Below are 26,990 nucleotides of genomic sequence, written 5' to 3'. Positions count from 1 at the left end.
ACACACACACACACACACACACACACACACACACACACACACACACACACACACACATGCACACACAAAATGCAACCTGTATAGGTCACAAAGGATGGAGGTGAGACACCCACCTCAGGGAAAACTGAGAGTGTCTGTCTGCAGTACACAGCCAAACCATAAATCATGTCAGGCTAGTCTCACTAGTCTCTGCAGACACACGCACACACACACACACACCTACACACACACACACACACACACACACACACACACACACACACACACACGCACACACAATCATTCACTCCCCCTCTCTTCTTTTGTGTAGGTTTGAGTACAAGAAAGAGGGATTTGGGGATTATAGGGGAGCCTCACTTTTTTCTTTTCTTTTTCACCGCTTCCTTTAGTACTTGTTGTTTCCATATAGAAAAGTAAGGGGGGCCGCTAATCTGCGTGCATGTGTGTGTATGTATGCGTGTGTGCAAATGTGTGTCTATTAGAGTGCATGCCTGCCAGTTTGTGTTTATGCATGCTTGTGTGCGTGTGAGCGTTTCTTTTCTCTTTTTTTTTTTATCACTGAACGGATCTCAGGGAAAGACTTGAAGGAGACAGTCTATTCATTGAGGAAAACATCAAGGCTGTTTGGTGCTACTGTGTGTCTGGCTTCTTAGAAATGTAAGAGGAAGAGATGAAAGAGAAGAGGAGAAATAAAAATTGAGAGGGAGAAAGAAGATGGACAAGGTAGAAATCTGCACTCGGAAGCGCAAATCGATGCAAAACAGCTGTTAAATAGCTGCAAAGTGGAGCAGCTGCTTGGGAGACGTGGAGAGAGGGATGGGGAGATGAAGGGAGGAACGATTAAGAAAGAGGGAGACCGGGAGACAGACAGAGAGGCCCAGGGGAGATGTTGAAATATTAGACTAAATGAAGCAGGCTGAGTGAGCTTATGATGACAGATGAATGGTAATAAACATGTTATTACCTGATACTTCATTCAGTATGTTTGTGACTGTAGAAGCAGGGGGAATTATTTTCTCCTATATGTGTTTTAGAATGTAAGATTAGTTAGGCACTCCTGATCCTGAGAAGAAAAGAATGACAGCTAAAAAAAGCCAATCTTACGTTCATCAGGCCGCCAGAAACATGACTCTAAATGCTCAATATGGCAAATGTTTGCTTAGGTTATAATAACAACCTAAAGAGGTAAAAGTCATGAGTTATTCTTCACCAGACCAGGATCTGTTTCCACTGATGATGATAATGCCAGTGGTAGAAGCAGTAGAAGCAGCATCAGGAGTAGATCAGTAGTATTATCATGAGGAGTTAAGTTAGCCATGCACTGAGTGTAGCAGCAGCAGGAGTAGCTGACTTGAACGGATCTGATTTTCTCCAGTAAACATGTCCAGGCAGTGAGGTATCAGCAGTCTGGGGCCACATCTTCCTTCTCTCCATCCCTCCATCTCTCCAGGGAGCATCAGTGGAGCAGGTGCTCGCTCTCCTCCCCACCTCCCTCCCTCCCTCCCTCTCCTGTTACCCCGCCCCTCTCTCTCTCTCTCTCTCTCTCTCTCTCTCTCTCTCTCTCTGTCTCTCTGAGGACAGCTAACGTGTTGTCCTTCTCCTTCCCACATCATCACATCGGTGCGTGTTGTGGTGGAGTCGGGGAGATCACACAGCAGGCTTTATCACTGCACAGAGCCACAGTAATTTACCCATCTAAGGATGCACAAAAACAGGGGGCTGTCTTTTCTTTGGTGAGGCGGTAAGTTGTATGTTTTCTGTTGTTCAGTAGGCTACAAAACGTCCCAGTGTTTGCTTTGTTGTAGTGAATAATAAGGTCATTCAGCCATGCGTAGGCTATCTGCTTTTAAAGTTAATTATGACTGAATTATTGCTTGGATAGTGTTGAGAGGTGACTTTATCTACCTTATGACTGTGTTAATCTTTCTTATCTCTTAATATTTTATCATCTTATATGTTGTTTCTGTGTTATGGCAGCAGTTTCGGTTTGATGTCTGTGGGCAGTTATGTCCTCACTTTGTCGGCTTTTGGAGGAAGGGACATTCTACTTTTCTTCGAGGCTATTTTTAGATTAACTGCTGTAGACTACAACAGTCAAAGTGTGCAGCATGTGATTGAATCAGTCGATAATACTGTATGAAATCAGACAAACTGGTTCAGTTTGACGAACAATGTCAAGCCAGAAGGAGAAAACTGCTTCTGGTTACGTTTTTCAGAATAAAGCGTTATTGGCGTTTGTCACAGTAATTCATAACGGGACCGAATTTAGTATTGAAATGATAATTCGAGCACAATACAACGGAATTCTTTTATTTAGTATTTCTACATTGTATAGGCTATATTCATGTATAGAACGTTGCATGCTCTTAATTTGAAATTAGTATCGATCACTTCCTGTTTTAATCCGTTACCTGCGTCTGTCTTGACGCAGCCGCAGAAGGTGAGGCTTGTTAAGGTGTTTGTGGTCCCTTGTTATGTCATCTTTCTGGTCCAACTTGTCGGGATTATACACCGCTCCTGTTTGCTCCGGGTAAACTTAACTGACAAGGAAGACAGACCTGAAACACCACGGTGTGTCACCCAGGCTCCTTGTAATGGTTTGTCTCACAGCACCCATGGGAGTTAGGAGTCGCTCTTTAATCCGGGACCTTTAACAGCGACTGTATTGTTTGGCTGAGATAGATCTGCCGCCGGGCGCATTAGCAGCAGTCAAGCGGATCACGTCGCTTTTGTGTGTGTACACAGCCCGCAGGTGGAGTTCAACACACACACACACACACACACACACACACACACACACACACACACACACACACACACACACACGCTCTATGCGCCATGTGCTGCTCCTGACCTGCCGTAGACCAGCTGCTCAGCAGGGGTTACTGAGTAAACCTCCAATCTCTTTAATTAGCTACCTCCTTCTCATATGGATACTGTAAACTCAGATCATACACTCCATGGCTTCAGATTAACCCCAGTGTTTTTATTTCTTTAAATTATTAAACCTATTTATTGTTGGTAAATTCATTTTTAGAAGCTAATTAACCACAATCACAAACATATTCCTCTATGGTGTGTTTCTGGTAGGCTACTAAGTGGTTTGTTTCTAATGATCTAATCCTATTTTTGATCTCCTGTAGTTTCAATACCATTAGAGCCGAAGCTCTTAGTCCACTGACAGGGAATTAAAAGGCAACTATTTTGTTAATCTATTATATTAAGGTCACTTATTAAGATTTGCTCATTTTCTAAGTTGTATATCATTCTAAACACCAGTGATGAATCTAGATCATTTGACTAAGCGGTTTATCGAGAAGATAATACTTTTTTGACCTTGGAGTCAAACAATCTTATCAGAGGGCCTTTAGTATTTGTTCTGGAGCTTCATGTCGCATATCTCAGCCTGTTTTCATGGAATTTTCCCCAGAGCACTTTAAGGACTTCTAGAGGTTCAGAGTTCATTAGGAATCGTTTAGGAAACAATGTCACCCCAAGGGCCTTTTTGTTCCATTAAAAAATAGTTGCCAATGAAATGACATTATTGTATTACTTAAATAGTCCTATTTTGTCCTTGATGGTATAGTACTGGTATGGGCCGGTGATTGTTTGCTATATTGTTGTGCTATTTTAAATGTGATGTCCTAAAATGTAATCCTGGATACTGTAACAATGTATATACTGTAGTATAGAATGAATCTATTATGCATAGTCTTCATTTTCCACATTCTGAGAAAAAAAAATAGTAGTGATGAGGTGGTCGAGCACAACATGGAAACACAAAGCATATTGTTTCGTTACAGTTACAGACAGCTGACTGTCTGGTAGTGTGGTAGCCTGTACACGCTGACACGGAGGACGGAGGTGATGACAGGAATAAATCAACTGCCAAGGCTGCTTTTCTCATTGCTCCTGTCTAATCTATTCAGTGGTAATATATGAGGAAATATCTGTAAACTTGATTTCCCTGAGAGACAGCAGTATCTGCTCCTGATTTGCTGACCCAAACCTCACCTTGAACGTTACTCTTCAACACTAACATCATTGTTCACTACGGCGATAGTTGTTTTGCAGCACACACCTCAATTACACCCCTGCACTTTATACTTACCATAGACCTGCCTGACGGGCCAGTCTATGTGCATCTGCTGGTCTGTTTGTCTTTGCACACCTTTGTGCAATGAGTGTGCGTCTGCATGTGTTCTCCCCCCCCCCTTGTGTTTGTTCAGATGGTTGAGGTCTAGCCACCGTGGTGTCGGCACCTGGTGAGCAGAGCCGGCCGCGGGCCAGAAGAGGGGGAACTGTGGCTGTCAACTGTCTGACACGACCCTCAGTACACACCACCAACGCTGAACACACACACACGCACACACACACGCACGCACACAACCTGCGGGCAAGAGTCAGACGCAGCCAGGAGCCAAAACACACTGAGACAAAGGCAAGACTGGTCTGCCTCGGATTGTTTTATCTTTTAGCGTCATCTCCGTATCAGAGAGGCAAGATTGAGCCACGCGCTGCAGAAAAGATCAGTGACTCGGAGGAGAGAAACAGAAACGCAGTGATGGGAGAGGCTGTCGAGTGAGACTGAAAAAGAGATAGTGAGGAGGAAATGACAAGGCAAAGAAAAGATTACGTGGACAGATAGAGGAAAAAGTGTAAGGGTCCCAAAACAGCTGCTATTTATATCTTCTTTCTGTATCTGACAGACAGTGACAAGATGCTTGTAGACAAGTACACTGATTAGAGACATTGGAGAAGGGGTCACTGAAAGACAAAAAGTATCCTGCAGCCAGGAGGAGGTGCGAGTGAAGGGAGTTCAAGGGAGGAGAGAACAAAACAGAGGAGGAGTTTTTCCTCTGTAGCCGTCCCGCCTTTGCTGACAGCCCACATTTCTGCTCTAAGCTGTTGCGGTGATAATTTACAGACCTTTCACCAACATCTTGACTCTGTTATGATTGCACAGTAAACATGGCTCTGCTCTAGCGGACACAGTGTTTAATATAAAACAGAATAATGACTGCTACGCTTCCCGTACTGCCTCTATTGTTTCTTTTCCTGCTGTGTGCTGCTAATTCTCTGCTCCAGCGTGTCTTTGGATGTTGCTTCCTGTTTGTTTTTAATGCTGGAGGTGTTGGTTATTACAGTATGTGGTTTTTCTGCTCCATTTATTCCAGGACCATAAATGCGTGCTGGCTGTTTGGTCCCTAGGGGTCACATGCATACGTTTTGTGACGCGCAATCTTGAGTCAGCTAATTCTGTATGTGCCCGTCCTTGCATGTGTTTACGCAGACGACTTACATGGGTGTGTTTTTGTTGTCCTGTCTTATGTCATTCCTCTGACGTTTATGTTAATTTGCGTGCCTATTTCTGTATTCGTGAGTGTGTGAGATGCTGGAGTGGGAGAGTGTGTTCGTTGTTTATGGATTGTAAGGAAGTGTTAAGTGTTTTTGTGCGAGCTGCAGAGTGACTGAAGCTAGTAAAGCCATTTCACAGCCCCTGGAGTAACCCTGGAGACTGCTGTGTTGACGCCACTCTGACTGCTATTACAGACAAGTTTAAGAGGCTGTAAAACATTTGGCTACTTCTCCTCTCCCCCTCTTTCTCTCCCTCTTTGAGTGTGTGTGTGCTTGTCAGAGGAATTTGACAAAGTCTGCCAGCTATTGTAACAGCAACAGTAGCTGTTGTTGCAATTAGTATCAGCTGTAGGAGCCCAAATTATAACATAATACAACTTAAATAGAGAATGTTTTGGGTTAAGAGATTTCGTGTGTGTTTGCGTGCACACTCATTATTGGTCTAATGTTAGGTAACTGTTCGTAAACACAAAATGAGGATAGTCAATTTAATGTCGAAGTGTTAACACAGTAGCTGACACAAGAACACACACACACTCAGACATGCCAACGTGGTGAGGGTTAATGAGTAGGTAGTGTGTTTCAACCACCTCTTCTATCCTATGACCCACCCCTTAAACACACACACACACACACACACACACACACACACACACACACACACACACACACACACACACACACACACACACACACACACACATTGTGTTTTTTTAATGAGGTGATGGGGCAGAGCAGGTCCCCCCCTGCTGTCCTCACAGTCCCCCTGTGTAGTCGGTGTTTGTCTGTGTTTGTGTGTGTTTGAGAGAGAGAGAGAAAGTGAGAGTTAGAGAGAGTGAGAGACACAAAAAAGGTGTCAAAGACACAGGCCTCAACATGTCCTATATCACTTACACCATGCAGAGTAGAGTGTGATTGTGTGTGTGTGTGTGTGTGTGTGTGTGTGTGTGTGTGTGTGTGTGTGTGTGTGTGTGTGTTTGTGTGTGTGTGTGTGTGTGTGTGTGTGTGTGTGTGTGTGGATGAATGAATGGAGTCACATCCGGATTTCCATTTTGGCAAAGCTGGTAGTTTTATTAGTTTGTGGCGTGCATAGGAATATTTTTAGCTACAGCAGGTTGGTGGTTTTGTTGACAGTTGGTCGATGGTCACTTTGGTCTTTAGTAAGATATATATTAAAATGTTATGAATTGAAAGGAAATTTGGGGCAGACATTAATGGTTCCTAGAGGATGAGTCGTAATGACCTAAGTGAACTCCTGACTTTTCATTTAGTGCCACCAGCAGGTCAAAAATATACACTTGTTCAACATGTAATATCAAACAGGATACCTTATAACCAAAATACATAATATATACAACATAATATGCTGATGGATCAGTACTTTGAGATTAATGCGAACATGCTGAATCATTGTGTTTATGTTGCATTTAGCCTGTTTGTAACTTACCACATCCATGTTAACATGCTTGCATTAGTATGCTAACAAGTTAAATGTCACATATTAGGCTAAATGTTAGCAGGTTATGCTAGCTATAAAATGGTAGCATGATGTTGTCTACGTTGAGCTCAAACCACAGCTGAGGCTGACAGCGGGGAGCTTAGCCTGAAGAACGTCATATTTTATGTAAAACCTAAAATGTTTTTCTGCTGTCGTGTTTATTAGCATCTTACACCCTGACCTTTTGTTAGCGAAGTGTGACTGTGTGTGTCTGTTTGACAGCTCAGACGGATCTTAAAACTTACCAGGAAGTCTGCTAAGTTTGTTTGCTGAAACTGAAACATTTTCAACTTGAGTGGCTTGACCCTGTGCTTTCTAAGAGGGACTTTATATATTTCCATTTCCCTCGTGTCTTTACATTGACTTTGTATACAGTCGTCCTCAGTCTGAATACACCTCTAGCTTCTGTTTGAGATTAATGGTAACATGCTAAATGTTCATTTTGTGAGCGACATTAATGTGTTTGCATATTTGTTGTGCTGTCGGTTTTTGTTAGCTTGTTTGTAACACGCTAACTGTAATCATGCTAACACTAGCTTTCAGCTCAAACCACAGTTAAGCTGAAACAGCTGAAAATGAAGTCTGATAATGTCGAGCCTGACACGTCTGAGATGTCCTGTATTGGCTACTGCACAGCGGATAAACCCTTTATGTTTATGGTGACAGCATGGTCCTTTCACGTCTGGCACTGTCCTCGGCCCAAACGTGCATATTTTTGTAAGGTAGTAGCTGGTAGTTTTTTAGTGTGCAATGAGCATATGACCTTTTAGCTTTTTATTCATTCAGTCGTCACTTCTAAAAAAGACTCCTAAAGGGAGTTAAATGTCTTAATTTGTATTTAGGGCTGTTGTCTGTTTCACCCTCCAACCTCCTGCTGTCCTGGGCAGCAGAGGTCAGAGGTGAAGGGTCACAGGTCACTGTCAGAAACCTCCCCTCCCCCGCCTCACCTCTGTCCCCAACGTCGACAGAGCTGACTAGCAGAGAGACAGAGTGATGGATGGAGGGTTAACACTACCCGTCGCCACACACACACACAGAGCTCAAACCACACACCCACCCTCCCCGTCATCACCCTAAACCCTCCTTCTCCTCCTCCTCTTTCTACTCCCCCCTCCAACCCCCCAACCACCCTCCTTCCTCCTGCGAGTGCAAGCCAAAAGGAAGAGGGATGAAGAATGAAGAGAGAAAAGAAAACGACAGTGAGCACAGTTTGAGAGCGAGAGAAGGGACAGCTAAGCAGAGAAAATGGAAAGATAAAAGGAGTGACGGAGACGAGGGAAGAGAAGAGGAGGAGGTAGGATGGAAGGGGTGATAGATGGAGAGGGAGGGGAAGGAGGAGGGGGGGCGGTGGATAGAGAGGAGGAGGAGGAGGAGGAGGGAAGTGGATAGAAAAGAGGTCACGTGACCACGTAGCAGCTGCAAGGCTGAGAGGGAGAGAGAGAAAGAGTCTCACAGAGGAGTAGAAAGACGACGAGCAGGAGGAGAACAGTAAGCGGGAGGGTGAGTGTGTCTGTTTGCATGTTTGAATTATGCTCACATGCATATGTTAGTATGTTTGTGTTTGTGAATGGCATGGGTAAATATCAGAGGAATAGCCTGTGACAAAAGATTGTAGAAAAAGGGAAGAAAGAAAGCAAGAAACAGAGAGGAGATTATGTGTATTGGCTTTTGTTAAATAAGCTCCAGTATGCTGAGATAAATGAGAGAGAGAGAGAGAGAGAGAGAAAGAGAGAGAGAGAGAGAGAGAGAGAGAGAGGAAATAGTGAGTAGAGAGGAAGGAAGGAGAGAGAGAGTCGATAGAAACTGTCTTATCATCTCTCCCTTGACTGCTGGGCTCAGCAGAGACAGAGACATAGACACACACACACACACACACACACACACACACACGGCTGTCAGGATCTGAGCTTTTACTCTCTTCATCATTCTTTCCCTTTCTGTCTGTTTCAGTTTTAGTTTGCTTTATCGGCATGACATGTAAATACTCAAGTGTAGCCAAAGAAATAAAGGAAAATAGTGAATAAAGCAAAGGAAATAAATTATGAGTGTACTGGAAACAAAAAAGAGAAGTGAATATTACAGAAAATCTTGTGCACCCTGTTTTCTGATGTATAAACACATCATAGATGTCAGAAACTGCACGCATGTTAATTGTATACATTAATTGTATACATTACACTCATTAGATGTGTGATTCAGGCCAGTTAGATGGATGTTGACAGGTTATTAGTTTTCTGTCTGTGTTGCTTTGTGGCAGCTAGAAACAACCTGATTAAAGTGACAGCGTCATAAAACCTGGAATAGCTTTTTGCAACACTTTTATTTTTTAATTGTTGGTTTTACATTTTCAAAACATGCAGCAGAAATGTACAGATACGTTTCTCTGATGGTTTACATGTATTCATACAGCAACCTCTGTCAATCCTCACGTCATGTTCACTAACTTTGGTGATTTGGCGTTGGTCATTTCCTTTTGCCCTCTTGTGTTTTTCCTCAATCTACTCTCCATATGTCTTCTCCTCTCGCTCCGTTCATCGCTCCACAGCATCCTCTGCCTGTCTTTGCTCACACGTGTGAAAGCTGGCAGGTAGAATGTAGACATCTAATCTGTGGATAATGTGAGATTTATGATACTTTCGATCAACAAACCTTTGAGAGCTGGCTGCCCTTTATTCATTTTGCTTCTTCAAAATCATCCATGTGATGAGCCCAACATTCAATAATGGTGTTCAATGTGCACGCATGAATTTTTCATGAGTGTGTTTACTGCTTAGGCTGTTTGTGTGTGGTTCCTGTGGCATGTGTGTACGCATGTTTGAAAGGTGGTTGTGTGTGTGTGTGTGTGTGTGTGTGTGTGTGTGTGTGTGTGTGTGTGCCTTGTGTTGGTAATGAGGTCATTGCTGTAGCAAGCAGGGGGCTGGCGGCTAATTCCAGCTGTAATTAACATTAGTGGGTCAGTAAGAGGGTAGAGGGTGAAGACAAAGGTTACGCTAACCATGTCTGATCTAAGTGTGTCCACTATTGAGTAGATCGATGGGTTTGCTCGTTATCTCTGTGTGTGTGTTTGTGTGTGTGTGTGTGTGTGTGTGTGTGTGTGTATGTTTATTTGTGTGTTCACATGTTTGCCTCTGTGAGGGTGTAAAACTGCAGTGATACTTAATAATGTCTGCCTGTAGACGCTGCCGAGGTCTTACGGTGTGTTGGCTGGCTCCCTTGAGGAAATGGACGTGTGTGCACTCATGTGTGTCATTTGCTATTAGGGTCACCGCTCTATTTGACACAGCTCTACTCCCTCCACTCCGTCTCTGACGGAGCTGACCCACGCGTATGTGCTCACTATGATGTCCAGACACAAAGGCGCACACACACTTGTCCATTCTCTTTGAGCACTTGTGGATGAGTTTCATTCATTCAAGATAAATGAGATACCTACTGTGTTTAAAAAAAAACTGATGCATGTTCTTACAAAATGATTTTCTACTTTTAGAAAGAGGTGATGATCAAATACCTCAGCTGACAAAAGAATCACAGACTTTTTCTAACTGGATTGTTTTTATTGAGAGACAATAAACGCCATGATGCCATTTGTCCATATGTCAAAGCTCCTCACATATTCCTTCCGCTCTCCTCCTCAGGTATGAACCATGAGTCCAATAAATCGGCATCATTAGGAATGATCTCCACGGCAACTCGCACCACCGCTACTGTCAGTCCCCTCAGCCCACTAACCAATGGGAACACAGTTGCCCAATCTGCAAACTCCGGATTCGCTGCTGCCCTGCGTAAACTGGCCAAACAGGCCGAGGATCCCAGAGGTGAGCACACACACATGTACAGTATAGACTCTTCTTTGTTGGTCACACCCAAAAAGAAACACCTCTACTACAGCTGTCAATACATTCAATAATAAATCTGAGCTACATATAAAGGAATAGTTCAACATTTTGGGGAAAATGCTTATTTCCTATTCTTAAGGAGAAAAGGGAATAACCTTATGCCCCTGTACAACTGCAATTTGTTTACTGTTAATCAGTGCTGGCCAGGCTAGCAGACTCCCCCTGTTTCCAGTCTTCATGCTAAGCTAAGCTAATGTCTCTCGGCGGTTGCTTCATATTTATCGTACAGACGTGAGAATGGTATCAATCGTCTCATCTGACTCGCCGTCAGAAAGCAAATAAGTGCATTTCCAAAAATGTTGAACTATTCCTTTTATGATGTGAACAAGGTGCTAATGACAGAAAATTGCACATTGCGTCGCGACACAGTGCCAATATTTGTGTAAATGGATCATTTCACAGACCAAGGTTGCATTTTGTGGATTATTGTGAAACTGCCTGGTATGTGTGCGTTAGAGTGTGTGCATTAGAGTGTGTGTGTGTGTGTGTGTGTGTGTGTGTGTGTGTGTGTGTGTGTGTGTGTGTGTGTGTGTGTGTGTATATATGTCCCCACTCAACTCATTGGTGTCCTAATGAAGGTGTTGAATAAGAGCTGACCTATCCTGACCTCTCCCTCTCTGTCTCTTCCTTCATCCGTTTCCATTCATCTCCTAATAATGAGAATCTAATTACAGCCAATTATAACAAGCTCTCTCTCCCACTCTCCATCATCATCTCATTTTCTCTCTCTCTCTCTCTGTAGCTCGCTCTCTCTACCTTTAGCTCGACATGAACTCATTCGTTCCCACCTTCTCTCCATCTCATTACCCCCCCCCCCCCCCCCCCCCGTCTTTCCATCTCTGAATGTGTTTGTGTCTACTGGTTAGTGAGTGTTACAGTAATAGAGTAGCCTGAATGTTACAAAAAACACACAAGTACTCTCTCCTTATCACATTTAACACCTCCCCCCTTCGCTGTGTCACACCCCAGCCTCTTTCTAACACCTTAATTTGTAACATCCTTCCCTCGTTCTCTCTATATCTGTTTTTTTTCTCCCACCAGCGTGCACACACATGCACACATAATTCTCACGCACACCTTTTCATCTTGTACCATTTTTCTCATCTCTTCTACCTTCCGTACCTTTTTACACTTTCCTTTATTTCCGTCACATTTTTGCCAGAATACTTTTCATCAAAAATCAAAATGATTGAATCGCCGTTTACCTCGTCATAGGCCAGCGCACTGACAAAAAAGTTATTTTTCTTTTTAGTGCACCATCTGTATTATGTCACGGTGGGGATTGTTTGATCCTGAAATCTTTTTAATCTGATCAGCCGTCTGATAGCTGCAGTTTATTCCTGCCATCATCAACCCCGTCTCTTCCCGCCTTAGGTTCTGCCGTCAGCGGTGAGTCGTCTCCAGTCTCTTCCCCGGCCACCAGCCACAGCTCGCCAGTCAGCACCCCTAAGCGGGGATCATTAGGGCCCCTCCTGGGCCAGACCAGGGGCCACGGTGTCTCCAGCACCCCTCCGGTGGTCACCATTGCCCCCACCAAGACCAGCAACGGCCTGTGGAGGGCCGACGGAAGACAGGTAAGACGCGTCGCTTATCAAAGCGTCATACACGCTGGTGTTTCAGACAAGTTTGAGAGAAGACATCTGCTGCTCTCACTCTGGGTATCTGTGCTTTTTGTGCCCATGTCTTGCTGGTTTCTTCTTTTCTCCAATCTCTCTCTCTCTCTCTCTCTCTCTCTCTCTCTCTCTCTCTCTCTCTCTCTCTCTCTCTCTCTCGTGCTCTCTTTCTCTCTCTCTCTCTCTCTCTCTCTCTCTCTCTCTCTCTCTCGTGCTCTCTCTCAGCACAGATGAGTCGTCTGTCTCTTTCTGTCTCCTTCATCCATCCTACTGCTGCTCCCTCCATTAAAGAAATAGTTCCAGTGCTTGTCAACATCAAACTGTCAAAACCAGCCATCCCTCCATTTCTTTCTTTCTACCCCCCCCCCCCACTCTCTTTTTTTACCCCCTTCTTCCTCTCGCTAATCAGTCCATGTCTTTTTCAGCAACACATGAGGGGTTTGTAAAGAAACACTGAAGGCTGCAGAGACTGGCACCTATTGTGTTCAGCTTCCTGCAGTGTTTGTGCGTGTGTGTGAGTGTATGCGTGCGCATATGTGTGTGTGTGTGTGTGTGTGTGTGTGTGTACTTGACCCTTCACCACAAAAGGCTCACGATGGGACCAGTGTATGTGTGTGTGTTCGTCTATGGATGTGTTTGCTTGTGGGTGTGTGAACGAATTTAAGGTGGGGCGAGGAACCAGGCCCCTCACACAATGCAGGGGTTAGCCCCCACAGTAGCCACTTCCCCCTGGATCAGAGCTGCCTTTCTCCCCCTTCACAAAGACCACTCTGTGGCTCTGCCTGCCTGGGGCTCCCATTCAGACATTCAGAGAGGGAGAGAGGCAGGAAAATAGAGAATAGGACATTAAGAAAGGAGGGGAGGGAGGGCAAGAATAAGCAGGAGAGCGACAGAGAGAGAGAGGGCTCTAAATCTTTGCATAGATTCAGTATTTGTCATTACTGTATGCAGCTTGTCCTGGAACAGGACGATTCAAGCTAAAGAAGCAGACTGTTTACGTGTGTTTACTGCTGCGTCTGTGTAGGCCGTTGGCTGTCTGCGAGGTCAGAGGTCAAGGAATGTGATGGCTGCTCTCCAGACCCTCCGCGTGTCATCGCCCCCCCCCCCTTCTTATTTTAACCCTTAACCCAGTGGAGATTGCCCGAATGATAGAGAGAGAGAGAGAGAGAGAGAGAGAGAGAGAGAGAGAGAGAGAGAGACACGGTCCAACACTGGTTTGAATCTGCTTTCCATGAGTGACGCATTCAAAACTATTTAAACATATTCAAAGCACACATATTTCACTGCAAGTGTTGTAGAAAACTAAGGTAGCAGATCAGGTGTTGCTGGGAGAGCTACTTTGTTTGTGGTTTGTCTGACCTCTGGCTGTTGCTGCAGCAACAAGGTATGATACATTATCATGGAAATGTATATTTTATTATTATTACTATGTATTATAGTGAAAGGTTTTCTGGGAGCTATTTTGTCTTTATCGTGGAGATGGTGAGACTTTTTCCACAATGCTAGCAGTGTGTCTTTATGAATGGTAATGTCTGTATGTTGGTCAGTGGAACAGTTGCTCGGTCCACCACTTACTTGCTTACTGCTGTAGACTTACTTGTAAAATATTATCTTTAACAAGACAATAGCGTTTTGCTTCTTAAATTGAAATATTTCAAGAGAGAGTCAAATAATGACACATGACAAATTAAGCAACCTGGGAGAGAGCCATGCCCAGAATACAGTCGCATAGTATGCATCCTTGCCAAATGTGTAGCTATTTGTTGTAAACTTATTTGCAGTTCTGGGAAACATCTTTTTGGAATTTAGGCTTTTTTTTCCCATGACTGCTTTTGTCATGGTGGTGATCTGAAGGTTGGAATTGTACTATAAGCAATCAAGGACTTTGTGGTGACCAAATCCTCTGAGTGGGAAGCTCTTAGAGAGAGACAGAGAGAGAGAGAGAGAGAGAGAGAGAGAGAGAGAGAGAGAGAGAGAGAGAGAGAGAGAGAGAGAGACAGAGAGAGAGAGAGAGAGAGAGAGAGAGAGAGAGAGAGAGAGGGAGAGAGAGAGAGAGAGAGAGAGAGAGAGTGGAGAGAGAGAGAGAGAGAGAGATGGAGAGAGCAGTTGGCCAGATATTAGGATCATCTTTCCACTTTGATCTTGACCTGTTATGACATATCAGACCCACTTTTCCGCTCTGCTGAGCCTCTGGGTGCAGCTTGGAGGGGGGTTTACTCTGTCTCATTTCCCTCTCCTCTTTCCCTGAACTTTTTTTCCCCACTCAGTTTCAATCTAGCACACACTCAAACCCCGTGGATATACGTAGTAATGTCTGCTCTCACACTGTCTGTCTGCCTGTCAGGTCGAGCCGAGTGTCCAGGGACTCAGTAGGGAGCGGGTGTGTGCTGAGAACACCCAGTCACAACAGGATAAGAGGACTCCACCTAACCACTCTCCTCACCCCCTGGCCCACCCCTTTGGCCTCACCCCCAGCTCTGTCATGCAGGACCCCAGAATGCAGAGCCTCAGGTAAGTGCAACATGCACTCATAATTTGACCGTATTTTTTATTATAACCCCCTAAAAGTATTCATACAGAACCCATTTAAAAGCACATTAAACACTTTTAGATTAACACCGTGTGCACTTGTTCTGCAGTTTGCCCGGGCAGATGCACCCCGTGGTACCCTCGGGAGCCATCCCAGAGGAGTACCTGAGAGCACTCCGGCCCTTTGCCACCTCAGATGATCTCCGGCTGACCTCTCTACCCATGAGTTTGGACCAAGCCCACGCCCACGCCGCAGCCGCTGCTGCTTACTATCATCCTGCCTACATGCACCACCCGCTGTCCTTACCAAGGTAACAATAGACTCTCAATGCATAACCTCATAAACTCATGTTATCTAAATTCTAATGAATTCTATTCAAGACAAGACATTTGATTGAAAGGTACAGTCGTAAATAAATCTGAATAAAAGACTGAATATTTCTCTCATTAGGAGTATATTATAGCTTAAATTAAGTGCTGGAACAAGCAATAAGAGTACATAATACATGTGAGGTTTTTAAACAGCATGTTTTTAAGGGGAAGTTAGGGTACAAATGTACAAAGTATGCTGCTCTGTGGATTCACCAAGGTAACACTGCCAGTGACAACACGCCATCTTTGCACATGACTAAAACACCACCAAACTTTAATCTTGTAAGTAGACTCCTACCAGCGTACTCCTACCAGCGTACCTGCTTTTTTCAGGATTTCCACATACAGTATACAGCAAGTCAAGGAAACAGTTCTTACACAGTGTAAGACAAAGTGAAGTGCAGAGGAATTAACAATGGAACAACATTGTAAAAAGCACAAACTACAATAAAAGGTGAAAGAATATAACTGATGGTGCTTGTTTAAAATGGGTCTTTTCTTAATTAATCAATCAAAATCTGCTTAGCTGCATTTTTCTTTCATATTTCTGTGAATTATCCTATAATACCTCCCAAAATACCTTCATACATACATCATCTTTTCACCTTCACTGCTGCAATGTCACCTTTACATACCAGGTATCACATCTTTCACCTTTTCCACACTTGGCATGTGCCGATACAGTCTGACCTTGTCCAATTGTCCGTCTGTCCGTCACAGGATGGAGGAGTCCTTGTGTCTCTCCGCGCTACGGTCACAGTTCTACTCTGTGCCTGCAGGGGGCGCCTTCTCTCCTCTTCACCACTCTGCCCTCCACTTGCACATGCCTGGAGGCCGCTACCCGGGAGAGCTGAACCACACAGCGGCGCTGGCTGAGAGGTAACACACACACGCACACACACACACACACACACACACACACAGACTCTCTCTCTCTCTCTCTCTCTCTCTCTCTCTCTCTCTCTCTCTCTCCCTCTCCCTCGCTCTCTCTCGCTCTCGCTCTCTCTCTCTCTCTCTCGGCTGTGTATAATCTCCCTCTGCAGGGTAGGCACAGGTTGCTGAGTGTGTGATATTTTTAGCACACACCCCACAGTGCCTCCTATACACTCATCACACACGCTGCCCTTCACACACACACACACACACACACACACTGCACAACCATACACATACATATGCAAGCCAGTGCACACATTGAATCGCACTCATAAGGAAGTCTCTTGTACTCCCTCTGTCTTTCTTTCTCTGCATTTTCTTTGAGCAGTTTGAGCTCCTTTCTCAGTTTCACAATACACATTGTTTTCCTGTGGCATAATGCACGCTGGAAATGTTTGTGTGTGAAATGGATGGTATTATCGTCTGGTTCTGTAATGGCTCCTGCGTATCCTGTAGGTTTGTTTGTGTGCTATTGATTGCTGCTGAATGTGTTGTGTTGTGTGTGTGTGTGTGTGTATGTCCTTTTCCTGTGGATACCTATTAAGTGTTCATCTGCTCTTGCTCAGTCATGCTGTGTATGGATTATTTTCCTCATGGTAAGTGGAGAGAGTGTGTGTGAATATTTGAGTGTGTTTCTGCAAGTGCGCGTGCGTGTGTGTGTGTGTGTGTGTGTGTGTGTGTTTGAGCACAAAATGTTTGTGTGAGGTTCACCAGTGTGTGGTTAATATCTGCCTCATGTTGGGTGTTGCATCTCTCACCTTCTCCCCCTATGTATGTGTGTGTGTGTGTGTGTGTGTGTGTGTGTGTGTGTGTGTGTGTGTGTGTGTGTGTGTGTGTGTGTGCGCGTGTGTGTGTATGCATACTTGTCAACCTCCCCCACAGGCTGCAGATGGAGAATGAGCTCCGCCAGCGAGAGAGAGAGCAAGAGCGTGAACGAGAGAAAGAAAGGGAGCGCGAGGCAGGACTGGAACGAGAGCGGGAGAGGGAGAGAGAGAGGGAGGAGGAGCGGGAGAGAGAGCTGGACAGACAGAAGGAGAGGCAGAGGGAGAGACAGCAGCAGATGGTCAGAGCAGCCGAGAGCCACTACCTGGCTGAGCTGCAGGCTCGGAGGGCACCACCGGAGGACAGGGCCAGGCCAGGGGAGAGGCTGACCCCGAACAGACTGGGTACCTACACACAAATACGCACACACACACACACACTCATGCATGTGTGCACACATGCAGGCACAAACACAACCAGACACCCAAAGTTGAACAATTGTTATGGTATTCTGTGTGTTACTATCCTGGCTCACAGGGAAGGGGAAAGTTCTGGATTAAGTTCCCAAAGTACAGAAGACTGGTTTAAATGTTTACTCATTGGAAATCAAAGGGGAGGAGAGAAACTCTGCAGTTGTTTGGTTCTTTAATAGATGTAAATCATGACCTTTTTGTACTGCTATGGTGAGACTGGATGCCAATGTTGGTTAGAATATGTGTCTGTCCAAACTACGGTACTGGCAGATTGCCATGAAATTTGGTATGGGCCCTCAAAAGGACAATTACTTATGATTATGGTGACGCCCTGTCCTGTCCTCTAGCACATCCATTATGCCAGAAATTCCATTTGTATACAAGAAACATTACAATCTTTTGGGCAAATTTAAATGTAACTTCAAATCTGCTTTCCAGAGCTGGTGTCACCCTTAGGCCAAAATGTCAACTCTGCACACAAGATATCTAAAATAAAATCTCAAACTAAGGCAGACGGATGTGAAATTTGCAGAATGCGTTCATGTCTCTTAAATGTTCAACACCTCCGTCTTCAATGACTCCGTGACCTTTTTCGTAGTTAGTCAGTGTGTGAAGTTTACTACATTTGTTTCCTTTGGGTGCTTTTCTTTGTACCACATTGACATTCCCTCTACTGTAAATGGATAAAGACAAGACCTATTGTTCACAGCACAGCAGCCGGTCCTATGGTAACAGTAAATGCACTTGGTGTGGCTCAGCGGCACATTGAAACTTGCTGTGTGACGTTTCACTCTCTGAGGGTGCTCTCACACCTAAACTGTTTGGTTTGGTTCAAACTAACTCCGGTCTGCTTCCCCGGTTAGTACGGTTCATTTGGGCAGGTGGGGAAGCTGTCAATTGAACCCTGGTTTTGATTAAAAGATCAAAAACTGTTAAAACTGCCGTGTTTGTATCTACTAAAAAGTGTGTGACACCGATCCCGCTGTAATAAGCCCGGAATTATTACTGTACAAGACGCCTAATGCTCGTGTTCATGCCCCCCTGATGGCTGCACCAGTCATCTGGGAGCACATAGGGACTTTTGTACAGTCCTGTCTCTACCTGTCATTATTCATAACATGCGATCAATTTGTTATAAGTCAAAAATGAACATAAATATAAGCATCAGAAGCAATAAAGTACTGCATAAACTTCTCAAACTTCTTTTGATGCAGGATGACAATCGCCAAAACAATCAATGAGTTACCTGTCAGTCTGTATAACTTTATGTTTACTCATCGGGGTTTGTTTGTAAAAAGTCAGTGTGAACAGGAACCGGAGCAGAACCAGAATGCAACAATGTATCATTTATTTATTGGTCCAGACCAAATGATCGAACTACAGTTGGGAAAGCACCGGGCGATGAACTATGTCCGATGAATTATACCACATACCCGATCATAGTGCCACCTTCTTTAAATATTTATATTTCTTGCCATCCAACTGGTACAGCTGCAATAATTTTCAAAATCCTTAAACTATTGTTGTTTCATATATATTGCAGACTGTTGGGTCAGTTAAAACTTTTAGTCTGAGTTCTTTCCTCTCTCTACATTTACACCTGAAAGATAGCACAGTCCAATCTGTTGGGTTTTTATTTATTGATTACCAATACATATATAAAGTGTGCATGTATTGAAATTGAATCAAATAGGAGTATAGACAACCTAAACAACACTGCATGCACATTTTAACTTTTAGTTCAGTTTTTTTATGGTGATCCATCATCCTGTCTGCCCTTGTCAGAAAACTGCTGTATAAGATGCTGAATGATGTCTGAATAAATCTCATCCAAATGTCAACACACACATAGTGCTGTTCATGTCCAAAAACAAATTAATAGTTTCCAAACTCTGTTTCTCCAGATAAAACCAAGGACTCTGAGCATTCAGGTTTCCCAGCACCAAAACCTCTGTCCCTGCAGCCTGGTCTTCACCCCTCCAGGGGCTCTATCCCACACCCTGTGCCCAGCCTGGTGCCTTCTCACTTGGGGAAGCATCATGCTGCTGCTGGGGGGATCCATGGAGCTCTGGCAGCTGCCATGATGACTCAGAGGGCCAGTGAGGCAGCGTGGTTAACACGGCAACGAGGGCAAGGTCAGGAGAGGGAGGGCCCACTGGAGATGGGCCTCAGGTCACCTGGGAAAGGGGTGGAGCTGAGGAGAGACAGTCACAGGTAAAAAATGCCCAAATTATTTTATACTTCTGCAATGTTTTTCAGTGTTGTGAGACCTTGAAACAAAATGGTATTTTATTTTCCGAAACAGAACCCATTCAGTCCATCACAACCCAGGAAGCAAAGATGTACCTCCCTGCCTCGGCGCTCCACCTCCCCTTATCTCCCCTAAAGGTCCCCATCATCCTCCTGCCCCTTTGACCACACTGTGGAACCCAGCCTCCCTTGTCGACACCCCCTCCGACTCCCGCAGAAAACTTAACCCTCCGACACCACCAAGTCGGCCACCTCCAGGACTGACCAGAGCCGACAGGCCCACGGTGAGCTGGGGGGAGAAGCAGGAAGAAGGAGGCAGGAGGAGGGCGGAAGGCACAGATAGGTACACCTCACTGCATGGAGCTAGTTTACAAGAAGCAGGTTCTTGGAACAAGGCAGACCAGGACAGAGCCATCCAGAGCCTCTATCACCGCCATCACATCAATAACCTCCAGCAGAGATCCGTTGTGCCTCCGTCTATTCCCGGTATCGGTACTGACCTGGTGGGACGGTGTCAGGCAGTTTCTCCGTCTCCGGTAAGGGAGCGACAGAGTCAGCCGCCCGACAACATACTGGTGTATGACGAGGTTCTCCAGCAGCACCGTCGGCTGCTCAGTAAACTGGACCTGGAGGAGAAGAGGAGGAGGGAGGCCAGAGAGGGAGGTAAGCAGAATGATGAAGCATAAAGAGGCACAGAGGTGGAAAGAGGAGGGATTGATGGGCAGGACGGGGTGTGGTAGGCAGAAAAAATGACTACATACTCCTAAAACTTCTTTATGATGAAAGAAAACTTCTCTCCTCTCACCAGGTTATTACTATGAACTCGACGAGTCATATGATGAGAGTGACGAGGAGGAGGTGAAAGCCCATTTGAGGAGAGTGACAGAACAGCCCCCGCTCAAACTGGACACATCCTCCGAGGTGCATAAACACGACAGACTGACTTCACATATACATATAAGTTTTTAAAGTGTTTGTTAAAGAGTGATATTCACCTGTCCAAATGTCTCTCTCCAAAGAAAGTGGATTTTCTGCGTGTGTGTGGTCTGACCACGCTGGCCCATCGCGATGAGCTTCTGGTGCGAAAAAGGAGAAAGAGGAGGAGGATGATGAGAGAGCGCAGCCTCTCTCCGCCGGCCGCGCGGGGCAAGAGAAAGGCCTCTTCACCCTCAACACCTTCAACTCCCTTAACGACCCCGTACTCTGCCGAGCAGATGGACAGCACTCCGGAACTGCATGAGAAAAAAGACTTCCTCCTTATGTTCAACCTCTCCCATGTCAGCCCACAGCAGAGGAGAGGTAACAACATCCTACGTGTTACTCTGCTCTCTTCACAGTGGGAGTGTTATTCCCCGGGGAAAAACACTAACTCAATGTTAACTCAATGTTGTTATTTACCGAGGCTGTGGGAGGAGTGAGAGGAAAAGAAAGTTAGGAAGCATCTTGAGAGAAGGTTGTGGCAGGATCTTCTGCTTTCTCCAGCAAAGGTTGATTGTATTTCACATTCTGTAAAAACATAGTTTCTGATAAAAATGTATGAATTTAGTTGTTAAACTAATACATTTGAATGTAAAAACATAGATATATGCATAGAAATGGGCAACGTTAAATATTTAGAGAGACAGTATATATACTTTATGAGGTAGTTAAAAATTGGATTTTAAAATACCGCAGGGCAGACTCCATTGTTTAAACATGCAAGAAGACATAGTTTACTGTAAACTACAGAAACCAGCTTTTGGATGAAGACAGACATAACATCTGGGTAGAAATCTGTATAAACCAATCTGCTCCTCTGAAAAAAACCTTGATGTTTTCAGGTGAAGGGTGGTAGAAAAACAGAAAAGGATGAGCCTCCATTAAATATGTGTGACCATAGTCTGTCTATGATGGTGTTGTATCCTCAAGTCACCCATTTGCTGACCTTTTTCCGTCAGTTCCTTGTGCCAGTCAATATTTTAAGCCCTATTTTCAAATATGAATGACAGGTGTTCTCCTTCTGTCTTTTTCTCTGTAGATAAGGAAAGGACAGAGGAGCTGCTGAGGGCCATTCAGAGGAAGACTGTGACATTAGACACGCTCAGATATAATCCTTTACCTCCGTGTAGCAGTCCTCCTGCTCACTTAACTGGTGAGACACACAGACACTTCAGCAAATACACACACACACATACGTACACACACACTTATATGCATATTTAAAGCAGAAAAAACTCTTTCTAAGGACCTGTACAAATTTGTTTTTAGGTGACTCCTCATCAGCCCCTCTGCCGAGTCCATCAAATGGACATCAGTACCCAGATTCTCCCAGCCCCTCCCCTCCCTACATACACAAACCCAAACATCTTCCCGATAACGACACATTCAAACCCTCCATGGACACCCACATGGCCCGCAATCCTCCACCCTTGAACCCCTGTCATGAAAAGGCTGAATCTATGGAGACTCAGCCAAACAGGAAGCTCCAGGGCCTCCAGAATGGCGTTCTTGCTTCTCCTCAGAAAAAGGAGCCCGATCCAGTGCAGAATGGACGGAATCGGCCCTGGGAGAGGTTCACACCTGAGGCCTTTGCTCAGCACTTCCACCAGGCCGTGCTGCAGTCCACACACAACACACTGCAGAACAAAGGTGAGCCTCTCACTCCCATAGGTGCATGACCATTAGGCTTGATAGGGAATTTTAAAATGACAATGTTCTGCCACCTAGTGGTGTTTATGTGTAACATCCTCAAAGTTAAGACGTATGTTAGTAGTAACCACATTGGCTCTTCAGGAGGTACTAAACTTGGTTACAAAGACTGACTTGGCCTTTTTTGTCTCACTCATTTCTTCTAAGGAGTCTCAAGTTGTGTCCCTGAGGCTGGCATGAAGGCCGACCGCTCGTTGCCTCACAACGTCTCTCAACTGAAAAATTCAACTCTCATCCATGCCCCTCAGCATGCACACGTCAACGGCTATCACTTCCATTCCCTTGTAGCCAGCAGGGACACTCCAGCATCACGGGAAAACCTGTCTGATGAGGATGAGGAAGAGTTTGGTCAGGAGGAAGAAGACGACGAGGGGGAGATGGAAGAAGCTCCAAGGAAGTGGCAGGGTATTGAAGCTATCTTTGAGGCCTACCAGGAGTATGTGGATGGTGAGTCAATGTCACGTCAGTTTAATGTATGTATTTTCCTATCAATGGACCACACTATACTCTTAGGTCATTTATGTGAAAGAGGTATTAGAATGGATATAATTTCCCCTCATTTGTGGTTTCTCTCTGTACAGAATGGAGTATAGAGAGGCAGGTTCTTCACAGTCAGTGTAAAAGACTTGAAGCACAGAATTACAATCTGACCAGAACTGCAGAGCAGCTCACTCTCACTATGGGGGTAAGTATCGGAGAACATCTCTGCAAACAGATTCGTGTAGTTTCATCTTTTAATGTCTGTGTTCCCATTTTCCGTCAGCACTTACTGTTTGTACGGGATGCAGCTTAGTACAGACAGTCTTGGTCCTGTAATGAGAGTTGTGTCTGTCCTTCATTTGTCAGGAGCTGGTGAGTCAGAGGCAGAAAGTGAGAGAGGAGAGGGAGAGACTTCAGGCCCAGCTTGAGCACTTCAGGAGGTGTTTGACACTACCTAACATTCACTGGGGCAGGGGGCAAGTCAACGGGCACACGCCGAGGTGACCTCTGACACCACCTCCCTGACGGATACGCCTCTTGACAGCGAAGGAACAGTAACAAGAACAAGACAGACTGGAGCCAGATCGCTCTGCACTTGAAGTACTCGAGGGAGCCGATCCTTGTCTTGTCTGGCCAGTCAGTTGTGTTACCTGTCTGGTTCCAGATTCAACTGATTACCTGCCATGTTTGCCACGGTATCCGTAAACCATGGTGACCATGTGGTCCGGGCATTCGTGTCTCTGTCATTCTGCCTATGGATTGTTATTGTTGGTTGATAACACTGTGTAGGTGAAACAGCATCTTTGTTATAACGCTAACCAGTCCCACTAGTCCCCGAGTTAGCTTTAAGGACTCTATGCCATTTAACTCATGTCATGTTAATTTTTTTGCATAAACTGTATTGATTCACACTAATGAGATGTGTCTCTTGGCACAAATCTGTAGCCTCTCTGGACAGCAATAAGAAGAGAGTAAGCGTGCAGTGGTCACTTGGTCTTACTCAAAGAATGAAAATTGAGTCAAGGAATCAAAGCACACCTCAGGCCTTAAACTTGATAGGATGCACTTGCAGTGGAGTTGGAGGAAACACGTGAGCGTCCTCTGTGTGGTATAATGTTGTAGTGTCTACTTAGCACTGAATCCGACAGATGAAGCAGTTTGTGTGCTTGTAAAGCTTCTGCAGAGGATAGGAAACATCTAAAAGATATTATCTATATAATGGCAAATGGTATCAATGAAGTTTTTTGAGGTTTAATGACATTTTCATTGGTAATGTCACTTGTGATAGACGAAGAATTTTGTATGTTTTATTGTTTTAACCATCTCTTGTGGGAAGCCATATGTTTTGTTTGAACTGCTGCTGGTCAGAATAAAAAATGTTTAGAAAATGAAGGATGTTAGGACAGTTGTATTTGAAAAATGTCATGTGATGTCAAAATGTTTGGGGTGTTGACCAAGATGCACTGGGGATGGAAGACAACACAGCAAACGTCAGTTTTTGTCACTCGTTACCAAGTTATCATGACGATTGCTCAGATGGTTTATCCCAGAGTCTTCGTCCCTCCACATGCCTATACATGTTGATAAAACTTGAATAGAATAAAAGTTGCGATATTTTTAAGCCTTTTGCAACATTCTACACAAGTTCTTAATTATTGGCATCACTTCAGTGAAACAACAGTACTTTTAGACATATTGTCCAACCTTACCATGGTTTACACCGATCTGAAGGTGATTTCTTCTTAAGTTATTATATAAAAGCTAAGTTAAATGATTTTGTCAAGGAAACGAAAAAGCCAAATTATTATTCAGTTCCATTTCAGGACTGTCAAAACTGATAAACGATATATTTTCACTTGATACTGGTAGAGTACTTGAAACAATTCTATAATTGTTTATGGGTGACATAAACATCAGAATGGCACTATCCCTCTGTGGATAACAAAACATACATCGCCTCCTCTCTTTCTGTTTTAATGAGAAGTTTTTGTTCAAGCCAGATAAAACAAATGTCACAAATTCATAACTTCTGCCCCTTTCCCTCTGAATGTTAAAATCCCAGGAGCCCGTTCCTACAAGCACAAACTGGTAGCAATCTCCCAAAATCAGACTTTCCTGCGTTACCTGTTCAGTCTCCTCGAACTTGCTGTGAAATCCTGCATATTTGTTTCAATCAGTTGTCATGTAATGTATTATTTGGGCTGTATAATTGTGATGAATTATTTATTAACATATATTGCTGTACATTCTGATGGAAATTTACATTAAAATATTTGTAAAATGTCTTATTGGTCATGTTCATTTATCTAGAGAGAGAGAGTTGTCACTTATGACACATTTCATTTCACTCTCATTTCATATCAGTTCCATGTTTCCTGAATTAACAGCTACTCTGAGGAGTTTTTTCTAGAAAGAAAAATGCCATGTTTGTCATCTTTGGTTCAAGTATTGCTCCAAAATCCCAAATGGGTGTTAAATTGGGTTGCGATCAAGTGTCTGTGAAGGCTATAGCAAATGATTCACAATGTTTTCATACACATCAAATCATTCAGTGACCATTCAGTGTCATGTGAATGGGAACATTGTCATCCTGGAAAAGACCACGCTCTTCGAGATATAAATGTTTCAACGTAGAACAAAAACAGTGACGGAGGGTTATTCGGTACATTTAATCAAGTACTGTACTTAAGGACAATTTTGAGGCACTCACTTGAGTTTTTGCATTTTATGCTACCTTATACTTCCATAACACAGTAAAACATTGTATCTTTTACTCATTGACAGCAAGTACTGCAAATAAAGGTTTATTTATTCAAGGTTCTCATTACATTTGTCAGCCATCAGAATGAACAGGGATGATCTAGTAAGTATTGTACAATCACCGGCAGCTTCATTTCACAGACATATTCAATATCAACACAAAAAATACAATGAAAGAAATAGGACCACACAAAGTAAAACAATGCATCAGGTAGATTAAGGCGACTTCCAAGTAGGAAAATAGGGATTATGCAGTAATGTAACATAACACAGTGTAAAATTATATTTTTCCTGGATAAAGCACCATCATGTGACAAAACAAAGGATGACTCTCATGGAAATGTCCAGAAGCTATTCACATGGGTTCTGGATGACGATCAGCAGAAAATCATGTTCTGCAGAAACAGATAAAAGAAGAGAAGAAGGGGAATTCAAATGTAGTAAAACAGTACAGCCTCTAACAAGTTACAACTGTATTATATATATATATATATATATATATATATATATATATATATATATATATATATATATATATATATATATATATATATATATATATTAAATAGATATAGATTAAATATCTGTTCCAGTGGTCATCATTAAGTCAACAATAAAAAGGTAACTACTACACACTCACCTGGTGCAACCAAGATCTCGTGTTTCTTGGAGCGGACTCGGAGAAAGGTGAGGTCATTCTGAGGGTCGATATCCCTCACTGTGCTCCTCGCCTTCATGGTGAGGAGGCGAAACAGTTTTGCATACTGAATCGTGGTGGAGTTATCTAAAGTTGTTCTGATGGGAATACCTGAAAAGATCAGACTTTTAAAACATTTACATACAAGCAGTTTTGTAAACTTGTTATAGGCTACGAGTTGTCCTGTTGGCTTACCTTCTGCATTGACAACTATTGTTCCAATCACGCCTTTTTGGGCTTCGATCCTCTTCAGTGTTTCCTCAACTCCAGCCTGCGGGACCGAATGAAATTATTGGAAGATATTTAATAAAAACAACCACTTATGGAAAGTAGACCTACGTTTGACAGAGAGAGTTGATTAAACAGTTGTTAATAAGCAGCAACCAAATGATGTTTAATTTGATTTAAGTCAAGTTGGAAAGCTAATAGCTAATGTTAGACACGTTAGTGCCAATAAGGTAATTTAAGTTTCGTTACAGCAAAATGTATTGCAATTTCGGTTATCTAACGTTGATACAAATAATAATACGTTTATCATGAAGTGACATATTGGAAAACAAATTTGAGAAAACGCTTCCAAAACCAAACCCATTGAACTTACGTGCTCAGTCTCTGCCATTTTGTCTGTGAACAGCTGTCTGAGAAAAGAGACAACTCTCGTACCTTTTTCTCCGCGTC

At 43.8% G+C, this 26,990-nt stretch overlaps 2 protein-coding genes across 4 annotated transcripts in view; one reads left to right on the top strand and one right to left on the bottom strand.

Moving 5' to 3' along the window:
• LOC137881404 (genetic suppressor element 1-like) overlaps positions 1 to 25,140 on the top strand; it is a 36,598-nt gene extending 11,458 nt beyond the window's left edge. The window contains exons 1-16 of one of the 3 annotated variants that reach the window (XM_068723333.1): positions 1,619 to 1,741; positions 10,492 to 10,671; positions 12,127 to 12,326; positions 14,710 to 14,876; positions 15,005 to 15,205; positions 15,987 to 16,145; positions 17,085 to 17,368; positions 19,342 to 19,651; positions 19,743 to 20,350; positions 20,496 to 20,608; positions 20,707 to 20,986; positions 21,705 to 21,818; positions 21,935 to 22,315; positions 22,523 to 22,822; positions 22,957 to 23,060; positions 23,222 to 25,140. In XM_068723333.1, coding sequence (XP_068579434.1) covers positions 10,494 to 10,671; positions 12,127 to 12,326; positions 14,710 to 14,876; positions 15,005 to 15,205; positions 15,987 to 16,145; positions 17,085 to 17,368; positions 19,342 to 19,651; positions 19,743 to 20,350; positions 20,496 to 20,608; positions 20,707 to 20,986; positions 21,705 to 21,818; positions 21,935 to 22,315; positions 22,523 to 22,822; positions 22,957 to 23,060; positions 23,222 to 23,359 — 3,537 coding nt within the window. In that variant the 5' untranslated portion in view covers positions 1,619 to 1,741; positions 10,492 to 10,493 and the 3' untranslated portion in view covers positions 23,360 to 25,140. Of the gene's footprint in view, positions 1 to 1,618; positions 1,742 to 8,293; positions 8,357 to 10,491; positions 10,672 to 12,126; positions 12,327 to 14,709; positions 14,877 to 15,004; positions 15,206 to 15,986; positions 16,146 to 17,084; positions 17,369 to 19,341; positions 19,652 to 19,742; positions 20,351 to 20,495; positions 20,609 to 20,706; positions 20,987 to 21,704; positions 21,819 to 21,934; positions 22,316 to 22,522; positions 22,823 to 22,956; positions 23,061 to 23,221 lie in introns of those variants that run through there. The other 2 variants (XM_068723334.1, XM_068723332.1) reach the window with 2 other exon arrangements.
• Positions 25,141 to 25,601: 461 nt separating this feature from the next.
• LOC137881408 (dynein light chain roadblock-type 2-like) lies at positions 25,602 to 26,976 on the bottom strand. Its single transcript, XM_068723340.1, has 4 exons — positions 26,914 to 26,976; positions 26,508 to 26,583; positions 26,256 to 26,423; positions 25,602 to 26,010 (listed from the first exon to the last, which is right to left on the bottom strand). Exons 1-4 carry the CDS (start codon positions 26,929 to 26,931, stop codon positions 25,967 to 25,969), a joined length of 306 nt encoding a protein of 101 aa, XP_068579441.1. The 5' UTR covers positions 26,932 to 26,976; the 3' UTR covers positions 25,602 to 25,966.
• Positions 26,977 to 26,990: the final 14 nt, after the last annotated feature.

Source organism: Cebidichthys violaceus, unplaced genomic scaffold, assembly GCF_023349555.1.
Source record: "Cebidichthys violaceus isolate CVI_PGR_0920_01 unplaced genomic scaffold, fCebVio1.0.p SCAF_3, whole genome shotgun sequence".
NCBI classification, from domain to species: Eukaryota; Metazoa; Chordata; class Actinopteri; order Perciformes; family Stichaeidae; genus Cebidichthys; species Cebidichthys violaceus.
This window is presented reverse-complemented; position numbering and strand designations above follow the sequence as displayed.